Source organism: Triplophysa rosa, linkage group LG11, assembly GCF_024868665.1.
Source record: "Triplophysa rosa linkage group LG11, Trosa_1v2, whole genome shotgun sequence".
In the NCBI taxonomy this organism is placed as follows: domain Eukaryota; kingdom Metazoa; phylum Chordata; class Actinopteri; order Cypriniformes; family Nemacheilidae; genus Triplophysa; species Triplophysa rosa.
The window spans coordinates 3,560,118-3,580,489 of record NC_079900.1 but is presented as its reverse complement, the minus strand read 5'-3'; the positions used below and the strand labels follow the sequence as shown (position 1 = coordinate 3,580,489).

Below are 20,372 nucleotides of genomic sequence, written 5' to 3'. Positions count from 1 at the left end.
GACTACATCAAATAATAATCATTCTGTTCTAAAGAACCGAGTTCATAAAATGTCAGCTCAGAGTTCATAAAATGTCAAATCGGTCCAATGTTGATCTTGAAGGAGTCGGGAGACTGAGCAAAGGCTTGCGTGTTAAATACTCCGTATGTAATATAGCCATGTGAAACGTGCTATAGAAATCAATTTGAACTGAACTAAACGCATATATATGGACATTTAAAGGGACAGTCCACACAAAAAAAATCTCTCATCATTTACTCAGCCTCATGTCATTCCAAACCTAAATGAGTTTCCTTCTTCTGCAGAAGACAGAAGAAGATATTTTAAAGAACGCTGGTAACCAAATAACATTAAACCCCACTGACCTCCATTGTATGGACACAAGACCCCACAAGAACTTGGTGACCCGGATATGTAGGCTTAGTTCAAAGCCTCTGATACAGAAATCTGATATACTGTACGGCCATGTAGTTAATGGCTTTCTTTCTTCTGCAGGAAACAAAAGAAGATATTTTGAAGAACGTTGGTAACCAAACAACACCGAACCCCATTGACTTCCACTGTATAGACACAAAACCACTGAGACGTTTCTCAAAATATCTTCTTTTGTGTTCCAGTGAAGAAAGAGTCATATTGAAATCAGGCTGATCTTTTATTTTTAGAGCTCGTCCTGTTGAACAATGTGTGTGATGCTGGCAGACGCTGAAGGTTGTCTGGAGGTTTGAGTGACAGCTCTTGTTATATTCATAGCTCATTAAGGGCTCTTATTCTGTCTGATGAGCAGAACTAAACAGCATCGGAGTGCTTCAAACTGAGCGAAGATGATGGATGGAGTTACGAGTTTGAACTCCCATTTATTGTTTTGTGCCATTTTGCATCCTAATACATAACATTCTTGCATCTCATTCAATAGTTTAGACGCCTGTGTGCCAAATTCTGTGTTTTCGTGCATGCGTGTGGTTAAATAACATTATTCTACTGTGGACTGCTGAGATGTTGTTCTATTTAAATTAAGATAATTTAGGACCCTGCCGTGTTGTGCTTGTCTTAATTTCACTGTTCTCCCGTTCATCCGTCGAGAGCAGCAGTACTCCTCCAGATTCCCCGCTGGGTCCCTTTCATCCTCCTACTAAGACAAACCCTTAAACTCCCACGATGCTCGTCAGCGAATGTTTCAAACGCTTACGAAAAAAATTCCTTTCGTTTCTTAAACCTCTCTGTCTTTTGGCGATCTCTATGCAGCGCCACTATCAAAAGAACGGGAGAAACTGCCCACAACTGCATTTACTGCCAAAACTCCATTGACCGTGAAAAAGATAAAGATATGGATCTTTCTGCCATGTATCTACATTCAGTCTTTAGATTGAAATGTCTTTAGATCTCACTTAATCGCAGAAGAATGGCTTTTACTCGGCTGAGATGTGCTTGAAACGAATATTCAAAGACAAATGTGCAAGCACACACAAGCACACACACACGCACACACGCACACACACACACACGCACGCACACACACACACACACACACGCACACACACACACACACACACACACACGCAGGCTTTGGTTGACTATCCCCGTGGGGACAGTCCATAGGCGTAATGTTTTTATACTGTACAAACTGTATATTCTATCCCCTATCCCTAACCCAACCCCTAAACCTAAAGATCATAGAACACTTTTTGCATTTTTAGATTTGTAAAAAATATTGTTCTGTACAATTTATTAGCTTTTTTGCCCCTGGGGACCTCAATTTTGGTCCCCACGGTGACACGAGTCCCCATGTGTTGGTGTGTATTCAGGTTTAGGTCCCCACCGGGATATACAAACATGAACACACACACACACACACACACACATACACACATCCTTCAGATCTATCTACAGACTTTCTCATAATAAATGTAATACATTCAATTAATTCTAATAAAATATCTATTCTATTCTATTCTATTCTATTCTATTCTAAAGAGTAAACTATGATAAAACATAAATTAAGCCCATACAAAATAGAGAAACATGCGCCCTCTACTGGATCTCAGGGGAAGTACAAAGCTAAAAAAATTCAGCACCACAGACACAAAATTAAACTGAACTGCAACTTTGTGTTCCTTTTCTAAGAAGGCTGCATTTCAAGTCACTTACATTAAAGCAGTCTGTTTACAGTAACTTATCTTAAATATAATTTTGGTTATATAATTCAGATTTGACTTTTCTGGCTTACTGTTATGATTGTGTACAGTTCTGAGGTATACATAAAGTCCTGATATTTCACATAAACTCTTTACATCCATGTTGACAACTGATTTTATGTATCAGTGTGAGGGTGTGTTTACTATAAGACAATATAATGCTGTATAAAGGCACGTGTGGAATAGAAGCATCTATAAATGATGGCAAAGACGCAGAAACAGAAAAAAAAGAGATCCAGCTGATTGGTTTCCATAGTAACAGCAGTGGAGGCAAGAGTCATGATGTGTTTATGATGCACATGCAATATGCGCACACATACACACACAAACAATAACAAAATAGTCCATTACTATCAGATTATGCTAAGAAAGAAAGAATTTTGGAACAAAGTTTAGGATTAGAATTGAGGTTGCAGATGAACTCACCTCCACGAACAGAAAACACGGCACAATGGAAGTGCTGCCCTTCACAGCTGGCTTCTCCTCTACTGCCATGATAGATTCTTCTGATGTCTCTCTTCTTCTTCTCTCAGTCTGGCCTTAGTCTTCTAACACGACAGAAAAACAGAGATCAGGTCAGAAAGTTAACCTCAACAGTACTGTCTTAAAGGGCCAGTTCACCCAAAAATGAAACCGTTGTCACCCACATCTCATTCCAAACCTGTCTGCTGAACATTAAAAAAGATATTTTGAAGAACCTTGGTAACCAAACAACACTGAACCCCATTGGCTTCCATTGTATGGACACAAAACCACTGATACATTTCTCAAAATATCTTCTTTTGTGTTCCACTGAAGAAAGAGTCACATACAGATTTTGAATAAATAAATGACTTATTTTTTTATTTTTGGGCCAACTATCCCATTAGGGTTTAAGGATATTCTTTCTGCACATTGTGCGACTCCAATTAATCAAAAAAAAAAAATCTTTACTTGAAATGTCCCATCCACTGCTCTCCAGTATTGTTCCTGCGTTCATCCGTGAATGACAGAGCAACATTTTGTCAGCGGGTCTGTTCAACATCACATCCTCTGAGTTCAGGGCAGAACATGAATATAGCATGAGACCAGAAAGCCTCCAGTACAAGCCTCTGCTTTTAGTCTGTCTTATACTCACAGCGGTCAACATTTGTATTCATATTCAGCAGACGTGTAAGAGTAAGAGTTCTACCGGTTGATATTCATGTCTTATTAAAAAAACAGGAAAGGCATCAATGCCCCGATTCGGCCTCATATTTGAAGTGAAGGATTTCTGAAACATTTTCTTTGTTGCCAGGCAACACTGGAACGGATTTTGTGTGCGGTGTTGTTACAATGACTTTTGGGAAAGATGTGTATTACCTAAACTGTGTGTTAAGATGCCTGGGATGAGATTGCAAATTTGACAAAATAGTAAATATTCAAATAAAAGATAATGGACAAGGAATAGTTTACCCAAAAATGAAATTTTATAATTTGCCCTCTCCCCTTATGTTATTTCAAATCTGTATGACTTTCTTTCTTTTTTCTGCAGAGCACAAAAGAAGATATTTGAAAGAATGTTGGTAACCAAACTACTGCAGTACCCACACTGTATACTTCTGTGTGAACACAAAACAAATGACAAGCCAATGGGAACAGATTTTTTATATTTTTGAGTGAACTACCACTTAAAACAACTTTTAATGTTTTTTTTTTAGAATAGTTCAAAATAAATATGATCTCATTTTTATTCAACCACACAGCCATACTGGGTATAAGCTGTATATTACAATTTTTTATAGCCAAATGTTGACCTAAAACAAGAACTTTTGATAATGGTGTGCCATGTTATTGCATTTATTATGACGATTTAAGCTCTAAAAATGAAACATTAGGACTCTGAACAGCATCTAAAGTGTCTGGGAAACAACACATCACATATGGCACCGTCATGTGTAGTATCGGGCTCAGACGACACCCCTGTGGACCGTTCACACACCGTCTGCTGCATGCTGCAGACAAAAACGAAAAGCTCCAATCTGATTGGTCCACACAGTCCTCCACCCACAGGATGCTCAAGTTTGCCCGAACCCAAAACTGTGCATCCAAGATACCAAAATGACACGATGAGCGCTTCTGAAGAGGGCTTTTCGCAAGGTTGCCAAATGGACCTTTATAGTGCCACAAGCAAAAGTGCTAAAAACACCAGAGAACAGGCCAAAATCAATATCTTGCACTAGGAAATTATGTTTTGATGTTTGAATGACAAACTAAGACTAGGCCTGAGAATATTTATTTATATATTCAGTTAGTTTAGTCAAGAGGTTGTGGATTGTCAGGGTCACAGACAGTCTGTGCCTTGACATTTCTACACCTCTATACTCTTCATGTATTTAAGTTAACAATTGCCTCGTTTGTTGAAGAAACATTTGAGACTATGATGATACTCACATCAAATATGACCTATGAAAGAGCAACATCTGAGCAATAACATAAAAAAAAATAATAGAGAGACATAGACTTTCTATAGGAAAATGCATTTCTTTTCTTTTTTTTAAAGACACATGTCCAAGACTGTAATCCTCTTGATGGCACTGTATGCACCTGCATTTGTGTGTTTGGTTTCAGCTACCCCCAAAACACGGTACACGTTTCTAATCACTGAGCGCATCACCTGCCGACAGCGCACCTTCAGGCTATTAAAGATGGGGGTCGCATGCACGGCAGAGAAAAAGAGAGCAAGACAGATCAAGAGAGCATTAAAGCCTGAGGGATTTCGCCATTCAGGGTAATTAGAGCTTGCGTTTAGAGAATACCACACCCCCACATTCTTCTGCTCGTGATTTCCACAGATATGAACAGCAAACATCAGTCAAATTTCCATGATCCCTCGTGCCAAACCTCACCCTCACAGGCACCCCTATATTAAATGCATGCAGGGCTCCACCAATGGAATAAAGCATCGACTGTAATGGTGACCAGAAGCGTGCGCATCACCCACTTACTTCGCACCCTGCAGCGGCGGCGTCCGGGTTCCTATGCGGAGGCCATGTCGTGCGCTGTCCGTGGTGCGCACCAATCCAGCTTCCCTCTCCTCCTCGCCGTTTGTCTTCGGGATTTTTCTCCAGCGCACGAGCGTCTCCCTCGCGCGCATTAACGCGTGCAGATGCGCTCGCGGTCTGTGCGCAAAGCAACGCGAGAGCGCGCACCGGCGACTCCCTCCGTAATGAGGCGTGAGAGATTAAATCACCTCCGCCGCAGATTTTCTCAATACTGAGAGAGAGCGAGAGAGAGAGAGAGTCGGATTTGTATTCACTAGACTCTCTCTCAGTATTCAGGTGACCATATATAGGTTAATAACACCTTGACATTAAATTGGGTCAATTTTCATCAGGCGTGTCAATACAAGCAACAAACAATTACATTGCGCTCTTTGGTGCATTGCAATACATTACTGTTGGCACTGTTGGCACTCATTTTCATCTTAACATCAGTTTCTTGGTACAGGAACTACTGGAAGAATACAATCTTCATGCTGCCATTTCCCTTGCAATATTCACATTGAAGTCTGAAATAACAATACAAAGATCAACATGTCAGAAACAAACAATCCTCTGGAATTACCAATAAAGGTAATCCACATCACAAGGAAACCCAACAGAAATGGGAAACTAATGCAGCATGCATGTCTCATGAGCAATTGATGTGCATTATGTCAGTCCATTGGGTGCAAATGTGACTTAAGCATTTACTCCGACCGACAGTGTGTGCACGTGTGTGCGTGTGCACGTGTGGTAACATCTTGTCAGTCCCTTGAGTCTTGTGTTCAGTCATGCAACACTACTCACACCAGGGCATTGCAATGGGGGGTGGGTTTAAAAAAAGAGAAAATCAATAACGACAAAAATGGTTTTATATTTTTCCAATGAATGCTAAATGCACATTGCTCGCTATTTCATGTTTTAGCAAAATAAAATTGAGTGTATTTTACAGTTGTAACTTAACAAGAATCAGTTTCTTCTAAAAAAAGTACTGCAGTGTTTTACAATATTTGCATCTTTGTTCATCATGTTTCGTTCCAGTCCATTTTGTAACATCCTGTAGACCCTCTTGAAAAAATCCTTTCTTTCCTGTGACCACGAGGGAAATGGTGCATGTTGTTCACCACACAACACACCAGATGGGGAAGTGAAGCAGACCGCAGTGCTGCTACGTGCAAATAAATGACCGGCCCTCATTAAAATTCATGACAAAAAAGGAGGTCATCGCCGGCAAACAGTCAGAGAGGACAGGTTGTAGGCTACTTCTGCATTCTTCTCTTGGTACAGCAAAGTGGAGCAGAAATTGCAAAGCAGCGCAAAGTGTTTCCCTGTGGGAGAAACGTCTTTTCTAAGCTGCAAATTTCTTCATCGCAACGAAAGAAAAGTGGGACATTTTGTCTCATTTGGGTTACATTCAACAGATTATAGAGAGCCATAAACCTTAAACAGTTTTATTACACATACTCAAATACAAATGTACAGTATCATGTAATGTAAGTCGCTTTGGATAAAAGCGTCTGCCAAATGCGTAAATGTAAATTACATTTTAGAAAAAGTTCAAATCACAACTTCTCATTTACAAGATGTCTAAAAACTTTTCCAGAATACAAAAAACATAACTAAACCCAGGAGTTAAACTATATCTCAAGAAACACAATTGAGCTTCTAAGTTCTTTTGAGTATTATTTATTTCCTCTGTCATTCCTTATGGTAGATAAAAAAAGTAAAAAGAGCTATAAAATTGGTGCGGCTGACATCTTTGAATTCTTATAGAAATTGCATAATTTGGTATTTGACCACACCTAAGGGCAGACGCTCAGATGTCTTTCCAACTCAAAAAGGATACCCATGTGAGATTACCGGCGTCTTTCATTAACAAGGTTTAAAGCTGTGTGTGTGTAGAACATACCTCGAACTTGCAGGTATGTTCTCTACAATGTCAGGAAAATCAGGCTGTTCCTGTCGGAGCATGCCTCTCAGCTGCTTGTCCAAGCTTTGGTCATATCAAGACTGGATTACTGCAATTCTCTACTGGCCTGCCTTCCAACCAATGCAGTCATGCCCTTGCAAATGATCCAGAAGGCAGCTGCACGTCTAGTTTTCAATCAGCCTAAAAGAACCCATGTAACACCCCTCCTGATTTCACTTCACTGGCTGCCAGTTGCCGCCTGGATCAATTTCGCCCCTTTACCTCAACACACCGCTCCAGGTCTACATCCCCTCCCCTCATCTTCTGTCTGAAAACGAGCGACGTCTGGTTGTTCCATCACAGCGAGGCACTAAATCGCTTGCAAAAACCTTTACTCATTCGGTTCCCCCATGGTAGAACGAACTGCCAGCCTTCACCCGAACTTCAGCACCCTTCACGACTTTTAAAAAACAACTCAAAACATACTGTACATGTTACGCATTTATTTGACTAACCAATAACTGTCTATGTCTGGTGTTTAATAAAGATTCTCTCTCTTGCTTAGTCCAGTTTTTATCCTCCTAGTAGCATGGCCTCATAAACTAACTGTACTGTTTCGCGTGTTGAAAAAATGTTATATGCTTTCCTACTTGAAAGTCGCTTTGGATAAAAGCGTGCCAAATGAACAAATGTAAAAAAAAGACTGCACTGCTCTCAGTCATTGAAGCCCTGAGACTGGCAAGGGCAGCCTCTAAATCATCTGTACTCATCCTACTGGATGTATCTGCTGCTTTTGACACCGTTAACCACCACATCCTCCAGTCGACCCTCAGGGCTATGGGTGTCTCTGTAATGGTGCTACAATGGTTCAAGTCTTACCTCACAGGTAGGTCATTTACAGTATCCTGGAGAGGTGAGGTCTCCGAGTCCCAACATCTCAATCCAGGGGTGCCTCAGGGCTCAGTGCTTGGACCGCTGCTCTTTTCCATATACATGACATCCCTAGGTTCTGTCATTCGTAAACATGGCTTTTCCTATCACTGCCATGCGGATGATACACAACTCCACTTGTTTCTGAACACATCTCAGCATGCCTGAGTGACATTCCACTCAGGCAAAAGCGTCTGCTAAATGACTAAATGTAAATGTAGCTAAACTGTTTGTTTGCTCTCCAACAGAAATAAAGAGCTCTCAGTTATGATTTTTCTTGCAAAAAGAACAAAACTCTAACATGCAAATGTTTGTTGCCATGCTTATACAATCGACTGCGTTTTTAAACATGTCTTTCGTAAGAGACACGTTTTAGGAAAAGACCGTTTGTGCTGAAACACCTGCTTGGTTTTAAGAGGACTTTAAATACGCAGAAGTCTTTTAAAACAAGACGGCAGCAGGTCAGCAGAGAAACTAAATAATTCATTGAAGAGCCAGCCAGGACTCTCTGCTCCTTTAAGAGCAAAAACAATTCTGACAAATTATTTTGAAAATAGCCAGAGGCAGACGATGACAAACTCAATGCCAAAGATAAAAACAATAAATGGAACACACAGATAAAAGCATCTGCCAAATGTCTGTAAAATGTAATGTATGTGGGTGTGAATCTGAGTTTAATTACACAAAGTTCTGTCTTTGAGGAGCCCTGAATACTCTCAGTGAAATAATTTACTGGCTAAACAGAATCTGACCAACTATTCAAAGCATTATAAAAGCCAATCATCAAGTACAAGACAAACATCTACTCAGAATCAAAACCAACTGTTTACAACAATAAATTCATCGTAAAATAGCACCGAAACCTTTTTTAATAAAACAGAAAATAATAACCATGATATAAAACAGCACATACAGTGAGGGAACTAAGTATTTGATCCCCTGCTGATTTTGTAAGTTTGCCTACTTACAAACAAATGAAGGGTCTATAATTTTTATGGTGGGTTTATTTTAACTGATAGACACAGAATATTTAAAAAAATCAGGGGAAAAAAATGTTATATAAAGGTTACAAATTGATTTGCATTTCAGTCAGTGAAATAAGTATTTGATCCCCTACCAACTAGCAAGAATTCTGGCTCCACAGATTGGTTATGTGCCTATATGGACCACAGATTAGTCCTGTCACTTTAAGAAAGTACTCCTAAATCAGCTTGTTATGTATATAAAAGATGCCTGCCAACAGAATCTGTATCTTCCAGTTCAACCTCTCCAACACCATGGTCCAGACCAAATAGGTTTTAAAGGATGTCAGGGACAAGATTGGAGACCTGCACAAACCTTGACTAGGCTACAGACAGAAGCTTGGTGAGAAGGAGACAACTGTTGGTGTGATTATTTGGAAATAGAAGATATACAAAATAACTATCAAATGCCCTTGTTCTGGAGCTCCCTGCAATATTTTCCCAATGGGGTAAAGATGATCATGAGAAATGTTAAAGATCAGCCCAGAACTACACGGAAGAAGCCTGTTAATGATTTCAAGACAGTTGGGAACACAGTTAGCAAGCAAAACATTGGTAACACATTGGTAACACGCTATGCCACAGTAGACTGAAATCCTGAAGCACCCGCAAGGTCCTCCTGCCCAAGAAGGGCCGCCTGGCTCGTCTTAAGTTTGACAATGAACATAAAAATGATTCAGAAAAGGCTTTGGCGAAAGTGCTGGCACTGCTGTGAGACCAAAATGGACTCCTGTGTTTGGAGGGAGAGAAATGCTGACTATGAGCCCAAGAACATCATGTCTACAGAGAAGCACAGTGTTGGAAACATTCTGCTTTAGGGCTTTTTCTCTGCTACAGGTATACAGGATGACTTCACCGCATTGAGGGGCTGAGGGACGGGCCCATGTACCGTAAAATCTTGGACGAGAACCTCCTCCCCTTAACTAGGTCACTGAAGATGGGTCATGGATGAGCCTTTAACATGACAAAGACGCAAAACATATTGCCAAGACAACCAAATAGTGGCTTAAGGAGAAGCACATTAAATGTCCTAGCCAGTCTCTAGACCCTAGTCCTATAGAACCTCTGTGAAGGAGGCTAAAACTCCAATTTGCTGAGCGACAGCCAAGAAACCTTAAAGATTGACAGAGGAGTGGACTAAATGTATCCGGACACATGTGCAAACCTGGTGACCAACTATCAGAAATGTCTGACCTCTGTGCTTGCCAACAAGGGTTTCTCCACCAAGTACAAAGTTATGTTTTGCTTGGGGATCAAATACTTATTTCACTGACTGAAATGCAAATCAATTTATAACCTTTATATAACATTTTTTTCCCCTGATTTTTTTAAATATTCTGTGTCTATCAGTTAAAATAAACCCACCATAAAAATTATAGACCCTTCATTTGTTTGTAAGTAGGCAAACTTACAAAATCAGCAGGGGATCAAATACTTATTTCCCTCACTGTATATTGTGTTAATCCCACACAAATCGTATTGGAAGTCAGCAACCATTTAAAATTTTGCCTTAAGTGACACAATGGTCACAAAAACTCTCTCTGCCGTGATTAACTGACTGAATAAAATCACAAAATAACACAAAAATTAAAGATGAATTTGGGCCAATTGTATTATTTTATTTAAAAAAAATCAACAGGTATTGCAACAATACATCATTGTGAATTTTTTGGCCACGTGAAGTGAAAATTTTATATTGTGACTGGATCATAAAAAAACGGATCCAACCCTGTCAGCAAGTTTGTAGTCACTTGTGTAAAATAAAAAAAATCATTTGGTCTTATGAATCAAGTCATATTAATTTGAGCTGTCATTTTGATTACATTTTGATAGAAGATTAAACAAATTGTGATAAATAGTGCAGTTTAACCAGGACATACAGTATTGTCCCTTTAGATTTAATGTTGATTTTCTTATTTGTGACATATACTGTAGTGATTGTCGGGATGTTTCTGTGGCTACAGACTATAGTTCATTATACGGTGTACGTACAATAAATCTCACATAATGTGTATAAAACATGTTCTGACAGATTATCCTCTTTCTACAATTGACAGTCATCTAGAAAAAGACAATTTGCAAAAACTTTGTCTTACACAGAAATGCATGAATCACTGGTGAACGCATAACATTGGTGAATAAATTTAGAAGGCACTTCAGCAGCTGCTCATCTCTCTCTCTCTCTTCAAAAGATTCATGCTTTATATTCTGTAAGCTCTCAGATGTCCTACTGTGACACTTGTCACACAGACACATTTAACATCCAATTGAAAATGAGCTGAGACTGTTTCAACTAGGACAATACAGGCATCCTTATCGCCTGCCCTAATCTCCATTAAATCATGCACTGAAGTTCTGTCTAAAATATTGTTCAAGTTAAATAACTTGCATCTATTTTGGGATTTTATTTCAGTCCACTGCTTCAAAGAATCTATCTGATCAATCTATCATCTCTGAGTATCTAAGCTGTAGAAATACAGAAATCTCTGCTGCCCTCTGCAGGAAAGAATTTGTTATTGACACAAATATTTCTCAAGCATGTTAGGCCTTTCAAAAGCATTTTCATCATTGATGTCTGTTCCTTTCAATCTTCTTAAAGTTGACTAAACCTAAAATTATTCAAACATTTCTGAAAACAAAACTATAATAACTCTGGTTAGACCAGATAAAACAAAGTGAACATGAGGGAAATTTGAAATCTCTGGGAATGGTGGATTATTGTTATGTGTCCTTGGAGTTCTCACTTTTGACTCCAAGGCCCTCGTATTAAAAAATATTGAAAGCCCCTCCCGCGTCACAAAAACTCAAAATTTCTACCACTCAATATTTTAGAGCTTGATATTTACTGGAAAAGGTTTTTTTCCCCTCATTATTAGTCATCCTGAGGCCCCCTTGGAAGTCAGTAGGGGTCTCCTTGTGGGCCATGGTCCCCCTGTTGAGAACCGCTGCCTTATCAGGAATCTCTTAAAATCCTATTTCATGTTATTTCAGTTTGTTGGCATCACCAGATCTAACCGTGGGTCTCTGTTGAAAAGATTTCTGGATGTGATTCTGTTTTTGAAGAGCCTACGAAAATACAAACATGTGCTTATATTAGCTACAACAAGAACGATCACCATCGAAAACATCCCAGAATAAACCTTGCGATGTTGTCATAAAAGCAAATGTATTTCATGTAAATGCAAATGATTCATATTTTTCATCCATAAATATTTCGCATTTCAAATAATTGTTTTATGATGCTCACGCACACCTCACTGTCTTTATTTCTGTTGTGAGAGACGAAACTGTAGATTTTCTGCGCTTCAGCATAGCGATGCTATTGTCACTAAAACTGCAAAAAATTTAAACAAAGAGGAAACATAAAATACTAGAGGATACTTCAATGTATTACATTCACTATTTCTCTCTCCGTCTTTCACTCACTCAATGTTTTGTGCTTTGTGGAGGTTTGGCAGCAGGACATCCAGACTCTGATCAGTTAGATGACACTGACTGAGATCCAGTTCTGTCAGACCTTCAAATGTTCCAGAACCAGAGCCAGACCTCCACAGACCTGCAGGTCCAGATGAGTCTGACTGAGATCCACTTCTTCACCCAGAGCCCGAGAAAGACATTCAGCTTTCCCATCATCCACATGAGAGAGAACTGAAGAGCATGGATTTACCACACCTGAAAGAGAGAGAGAGGGTGTTTTATATGCTAATTCTGTAATTGTATCTCTGTGAGTATGAATCATATATGTCATGTTTGCTCACTGGAGTTTAACAGAGTGTAAGAATGTGAAGAGTTGATTATTCAGCGGTGTTAATCTGACAGTCGTGTAGATTCAGCTGAGTGAGGGTGTGTGTTCTCTATAAACTCTCTGAATGACTGTAGACATCACAGACAGTCCTCAGGAGTCAGAGTCTGTGTGGGGGTGTCTTCTGTCAGGTCCAGTGCAGAACCACAGGAGAAGTCCAGCTTGTGCTGCAGGGCAGAGAGCAGAACGCGTGACGCCTCTGCTGGACATCAGATGAACTGCAGCAGCGAAGCATTCTCAGTAAGCACTCTGTCAACACTGAAAAATACATAGTCAGATTATATAATAATTATTAAATAATATCAACATAATAAATAGGGGTAATGACCTGAGGCGGAGACACTGAGAAGAGAATGCTCTTAGCTCTCTGGTTGAGGTCACAGCATGGTTGAGTGGTAAGTGAGTGCGGTGTTGAGTATAGCGCAGAGCTGCACAGTGGACAGAGTCCAGCGCTCTCGTTCTGCAGGTTAATGCAGTTCTTCACTGAACTCAACAGACCGGACACAACCCTGAAGATCTGGACTCATAGATCTCTTTCATTAAACACATCATCATGGTGGAGCTCATCCTGTACAGACACATAAACACACACAAATCAGTTACATGTCACTGTTCATGTATAAATAAGTAAGTTTTTCCCCAGCTAAGATTCATAAGTCTTTTTGTCATGTCTGGATTTAGCATGTTGCTTACTGCTGAAAGTGAATCCTGTTCAGAAATGGCAGAATTTCTCTGATGTTAAATGACATGTAGTTTCTGTAAGGTCGACAGTGACGTGTGAAATATCAGGCTGCAGGAAATAATGAAGCGTTTCCCAACTCAAGGCACATGGAGTCAAATCTCTTCCCACTTTCTGCAGGAAGCATGAAGTCATTTCCTCATCTTGAGCTTCATACACACATTCAGCCAGCATCTGGAGAATCTCTTTGGACAGTCTACACACACACGCACAAACACAAACATGTTAAAATATGTCATTTCAATATTGACTACTGCAATTTGTCATATGGTCAGACCTGAGAGTCACTGGGCTCTGCTGAGACAGAAGGAGAATCAGAGAGAGAGCTTCATCCTGCAGTCGGTCAAGTTCAAACACTGGACAGTCCAGAGTCTCAGAAGAGAAGCCAAACTGCTCAGAACTCTGGACATCTCGCTGTCTGACCGCCATTTATCATTCAGATCGACTGAGAGTTCATCCGACTAGGAACTCTAGCTCAATGCAGCACATTCTCACCACGTATAACCATCAGTCGAGAAAATGAACACAAAATAAACGTAATCTATAGTAATTTAAAATTTACTTATCGTCCTATACCGGTGCTCGCATTATGCTTGTATGGTCTGAAAAAGTTTTTTCTGGGGATGGCTAGTTAAAATTAGTGGTCTGTCAGCACAGTTAGTGTATTAGTCCTAGCACAAATGCAGGTGCTACTATTCCCTTGAACTGAGGTTGAATTCCTTGCTGAATCAGAGAAGTCTTTTAGCCGGCACACAGCACTACCACTAAAACACAATAGAATTTAAAACAACAGTGATGCGTAATAAAGCTGAATACATATTCAATTCAATTCAATTTTATTTATATAGCGCTTTTCACAATGTGCATTGTTCCAAAGCAGCTTTACAGGAGAAAATAAGAAAAACTGAAAAACACAAAAAAGGTAAAAACAGCACAGTGCATGGTGTTTATAGAACAAGCAAGATTATTCTAGTAAATAATATCTAATAAATGCAGTCTCCCGGTGGTTTATTTAGCATATTTTGCATTAAGTGAATGCTTGGCTGAAAAGATGTGTCTTTAATCTAGATTTAAATTGGGAGAGTGTGTCTGACCCTCCGAATAGTATCGGGAAGGCTATTCCAGAGTTTAGGTGCTACGTATGAGAAAGCTCACCCCCTTTGGTGGATTTAGTTATTCTAGGTGTTATCAAAAGTCGAGTTTTGAGATCTTAGAGAGCGTGATGGGTTGTAGTGTGGTAGAAGCTCTGTTATGTAGGTAGGGGCTAAACCGTTTAAGGCTTTATAAGTGNCAGCGCTGCAGCTCACCACTGAAAAACACACAGGATGACAACTGAATACACATACTGAATACACATTAATATTCAATTCAATTTTATTTATATAGCGCTTTTCACAATGTGCATTGTTCCAAAGCAGCTTTACAGGAGAAAATAAGAAAAACTGAAAAACACAAAAAAGGTAAAACACAGCACAGTGCATGGTGTTTATAGAACAAGCAAGATTATTCTAGTAAATAATATCTAATAAATGCAGTCTCCCGGTGGTTTATTTAGCATATTTTGCATTAAGTGAATGCTTGGCTGAAAAAATGTGTCTTTAATGTGTTGAGACTTTTTAAACGGGCCGAGTTCAGAGAGGATCCAGAGCTGGTGATGTCACTGTTTCAGGCTCTAGATTTCAACCTCAGTCTCAAGGGAATATTACCCAGCAGCACATGCAGGTTTGTGGGCGGAGTCTTACACCTGTCAGCTGACAGACTCACTTTAACTTTTAATCCTCAAGCCATCTCTCTCAGAGGAACAAGACTTCTCTTCAGACACATCACAAGCATACAAACACTCAGGTACAGGACAGAGCTTTAAACAATACTGTTTTAAAACTTTTACCTTATTTTTAGAGTTTACTGTTTTTATTTTGTGTTCTTTTCTCAGGCTGAGTGGTTATATGGTGGTGAGAATAGTGCGTGCATTGAGGTCTGTAAGAGTTCCTGTCAGTGTAGATGAACTCTCAGTCGATCTGAATGATAAATGGCGGTCAGACAGCGAGATGTCCAGAGTTCTGAGCAGTTTGGCTTCTCTTCTGAGACTCTGGACTGTCCAGTGTTTGAACTTGACCGACTGCAGGATGAAGTCTCTCTCTCTGATTCTCCTTCTGTCTCAGCAGAGCCCAGTGACTCTCAGGTCTGACCATATGACATATTGCAGTAGTGTCAATATTGAAATGACATATTTTAACATGTTTGTGCGTGTGTGTGTGTGTAGACTGTCCAAAGAGATTCTCCAGATGCTGGCTGAATGTGTGTATGAAGCTCAAGATGAGGAAATGACTTCATGCTTCCTGCAGAAAGTGGGAAGAGATTTGACTCCATGTGCCTTGAGTTGGGAAACGCTTCATTATTTCCTGCAGCGTGATATTTCACACGTCACTGTCGACCTTACAGAAACTTACATGTCATTTAACATCAGAGAAATTCTGCCATTTCTGAACAGGATTCACTTTCAGCAGTAAGCAACATGCTAAATCCAGACATGACAAAAAGACTTATGAATCTTAGCTGGGGAAAAACTTACTTATTTATACATGAACAGTGACATGTAACTGATTTGTGTGTGTTTATGTGTCTGTACAGGATGAGCTCCACCATGATGATGTGTTTAATGAAAGAGATCTATGAGTCCAGATCTTCAGGGTTTGTGTCCGGTCTGTTGAGTTCAGTGAAGAACTGCATTAACCTGCAGAACAGAGTGCTGGACTCTGTCCACTGTGCAGCTCTGCGCTTTATACTGCAACACTGCACTGCACTTACACTTAACATGCTGTGGACCTCCATACCAGAGGAGGAGCTAGAGAGCATTCTGCCTCTCCTCAGTCGTGTTTCCTGCCTCAGGTCATACCCCTATTTTGTATTTCTTTTTATGTTGATATGTTATTAAATTATATAAATCTGACATTGTATTTGTTTTCAGGGTTGACAGAGTGCTGTTACTGAGAATGCTTCGCTGCTGCAGTTCATCTGATGTCCAGCAGGAGGCGTCAGCGGTTCTGCTCTCTGCCCTGCAGCACAAGCTGGACTTCTCCTGTGGTTCTGCACTGGACCTGACAGAAGACACCCCCACACAGACTCTGACTCCTGAGGACTGTCGTGTGATGTCTACAGTCATTCAGAGAGTTTATAGAGATACACACACCCTCACTCAGCTGAATCTACACGACTGTCAGATTAACACCGCTGGAATAGATCAACTCTTCACATTCTTACACTCTGTTAAACTCCAGTGAGCAAACATGATCATATATGATTCATACTCACAGAGATACAATTACAGATTTAAGCATATAAAACATCCCTCTCTCTCTCTTTCAGGTGTGGTAAAGCCATGCTGCTTCAGTTTCTCTCTCATGTGGATGATGGGAAAGCTGAATGTCTTTCTCGGGCTCTGGGTGAAGAAGTGGATCTCAGTCAGACTCATCTGGACCTGCAGGTCTGTGGAGGTCTGGCTCTGGTTCTGGAACATTCTGAAGGTCTGACAGAACTGGATCTCAGTCAGTGTCATCTAACTGATCAGAGTCTGGATGTCCTGCTGCCAAACCTCCACAAAGCACAAAACATTGAGTGAGTGAAAGACGGAGAGAGAAATAGTGAATGTAATACATTGAAGTATCCTCTAGTATTTTATGTTTCCTCTTTGTTTAAATTTTTTGCAGTTTTAGTGACAATAGCATCGCTGATGCTGAAGCGCAGAAAATCTACAGTATCGTCTCTCACAACAGTAACGTAAAGACAGTGAGGTGTGCGTGAGCATCATAAAACAATTATTTGAAATGCGAAATATTTATGGATGAAAAATATGAATCATTTGCATTTACATGAAATACATTTGCTTTTATGACAACATCGCAAGTTTTATTCTGGGATGTTTTCGATGGTGATCGTTCTTGTTGTAGCTAATATAAGCACATGTTTGTATTTTCGTAGGCTCTTCAAAAACAGAATCACATCCAGAGATCTTTTCAACAGAGACCCACGGTTTGAGATCTGGTTTTGCCAACAAACTGAAATAACATGAAATAGGATTTTAAGAGATTCCTGATAAGGCAGCGGTTCTCAACAGGGGGACCATGGCCCACAAGGAGACCCCTACTGACTTCCAAGGGGGCCTCAGGATGACTAATAATGAGGGGAAAAAATCTTTTTCTTTTAATTTTTATTTTTTAAATTTTTTTTTTGGTTTTAATTTTTTTTTTTTTTTTTTTGGTTGGGGGGCTTTCAATATTTTTTAATACAGTGGGGCCTTGGAGTCAGAAAGGTTGAGAACTCCAAGGTAACAGGCATGAACAAGAATCCACCATTCCCAGAGATTTCAAATTTCCCTCATGTTCACTTTGTTTTATCTGGTCTAACCAGAGTTATTATAGTTTTGTTTTCAGAAATGTTTGAATAATTTTAGGTTTAGTCAACTTTAAGAAGATTGAAAGGAACAGACATCAATGATGATAAATGCTTTTGAAAGGCCTAACATGCTTGAGAAATATTTGTGTCAATAACAAATTCTTTCCTGCAGAGGGCAGCAGAGATTTCTGTATTTCTACAGCTTAGATACTCAGAGATGATAGATTGATCAGATAGATTCTTTGAAGCAGTGGACTGAAATAAAATCCCAAAATAGATGCAAGTTATTTAACTTGAACAATATTTTAGACAGAACTTCAGTGCATGATTTAATGGAGATTAGGGCAGGCGATAAGGATGCCTGTATTGTCCTAGTTGAAACAGTCTCAGCTCATTTTCAATTGGATGTTAAATGTGTCTGTGTGACAAGTGTCACAGTAGGACATCTGAGAGCTTACAGAATATAAAGCATGAATCTTTTGAAGAGAGAGAGAGAGATGAGCAGCTGCTGAAGTGCCTTCTAAATTTATTCACCAATGTTATGCGTTCACCAGTGATTCATGCATTTCTGTGTAAGACAAATGTTTTTGCAAATTGTCTTTTTCTAGATGACTGTCAATTGTAGAAAGAGGATAATCTGTCAGAACATGTTTTATACACATTATGTGAGATTTATTGTACGTACACCGTATAATGAACTATAGTCTGTAGCCACAGAAACATCCCGACAATCACTACAGTATATGTCACAAATAAGAAAATCAACATTAAATCTAAAGGGACAATACTGTATGTCCTGGTTAAACTGCACTATTTATCACAATTTGTTTAATCTTCTATCAAAATGTAATCAAAATGACAGCTCAAATTAATATGACTTGATTCATAAGACCAAATGATTTTTTTTATTTTACACAAGTGACTACAAACTTGCTGACAGGGTTGGATCCGTTTTTTTATGATCCAGTCACAATATAAAATTTTCACTTCACGTGGCCAAAAAATTCACAATGATGTATTGTTGCAATACCTGTTGATTTTTTTTAAATAAAATAATACAATTGGCCCAAATTCATCTTTAATTTTTGTGTTATTTTGTGATTTTATTCAGTCAGTTAATCACGGCAGAGAGAGTTTTTGTGACCATTGTGTCACTTAAGGCAAAATTTTAAATGGTTGCTGACTTCCAATACGATTTGTGTGGGATTAACACAATATACAGTGAGGGAAATAAGTATTTGATCCCCTGCTGATTTTGTAAGTTTGCCTACTTACAAACAAATGAAGGGTCTATAATTTTTATGGTGGGTTTATTTTAACTGATAGACACAGAATATTTAAAAAAATCAGGGGAAAAAAATGTTATATAAAGGTTATAAATTGATTTGCATTTCAGTCAGTGAAATAAGTATTTGATCCCCAAGCAAAACATAACTTTGTACTTGGTGGAGAAACCCTTGTTGGCAAGCACAGAGGTCAGACATTTCTGATAGTTGGTCACCAGGTTTGCACATGTGTCCGGATACATTTAGTCCACTCCTCTGTCAATCTTTAAGGTTTCTTGGCTGTCGCTCAGCAAATTGGAGTTTTAGCCTCCTTCACAGAGGTTCTATAGGACTAGGGTCTAGAGACTGGCTAGGACATTTAATGTGCTTCTCCTTAAGCCACTATTTGGTTGTCTTGGCAATATGTTTTGCGTCTTTGTCATGTTAAAGGCTCATCCATGACCCATCTTCAGTGACCTAGTTAAGGGGAGGAGGTTCTCGTCCAAGATTTTACGGTACATGGGCCCGTCCCTCAGCCCCTCAATGCGGTGAAGTCATCCTGTATACCTGTAGCAGAGAAAAAGCCCTAAAGCAGAATGTTTCCAACACTGTGCTTCTCTGTAGACATGATGTTCTTGGGCTCATAGTCAGCATTTCTCTCCCTCCAAACACAGGAGTCCATTTTGGTCTCACAGCAGTGCCAGCACTTTCGCCAAAGCCTTTTCTGAATCATTTTTATGTTCATTGTCAAACTTAAGACGAGCCAGGCGGCCCTTCTTGGGCAGGAGGACCTTGCGGGTGCTTCAGGATTTCAGTCTACTGTGGCATAGCGTGTTACCAATGTGTTACCAATGTTTTGCTTGCTAACTGTGTTCCCAACTGTCTTGAAATCATTAACAGGCTTCTTCCGTGTAGTTCTGGGCTGATCTTTAACATTTCTCATGATCATCTTTACCCCATTGGGAAAATATTGCAGGGAGCTCCAGAACAAGGGCATTTGATAGTTATTTTGTATATCTTCTATTTCCAAATAATCACACCAACAGTTGTCTCCTTCTCACCAAGCTTCTGTCTGTAGCCTAGTCAAGGTTTGTGCAGGTCTCCAATCTTGTCCCTGAC

At 39.6% G+C, this 20,372-nt stretch overlaps 1 protein-coding gene across 1 annotated transcript; it reads left to right on the top strand.

Moving 5' to 3' along the window:
• Positions 1–15,203: 15,203 nt before the first annotated feature.
• LOC130561775 (uncharacterized) lies at positions 15,204–17,795 on the top strand. Its single transcript, XM_057346347.1, has 8 exons — positions 15,204–15,441; positions 15,530–15,778; positions 15,860–16,102; positions 16,228–16,485; positions 16,565–16,873; positions 16,963–17,211; positions 17,304–17,387; positions 17,575–17,795. The coding sequence occupies exons 1-8, from the start codon at positions 15,251–15,253 to the stop codon at positions 17,663–17,665; spliced, it is 1,674 nt and encodes a 557-aa protein (XP_057202330.1). The 5' UTR covers positions 15,204–15,250; the 3' UTR covers positions 17,666–17,795.
• Positions 17,796–20,372: the final 2,577 nt, after the last annotated feature.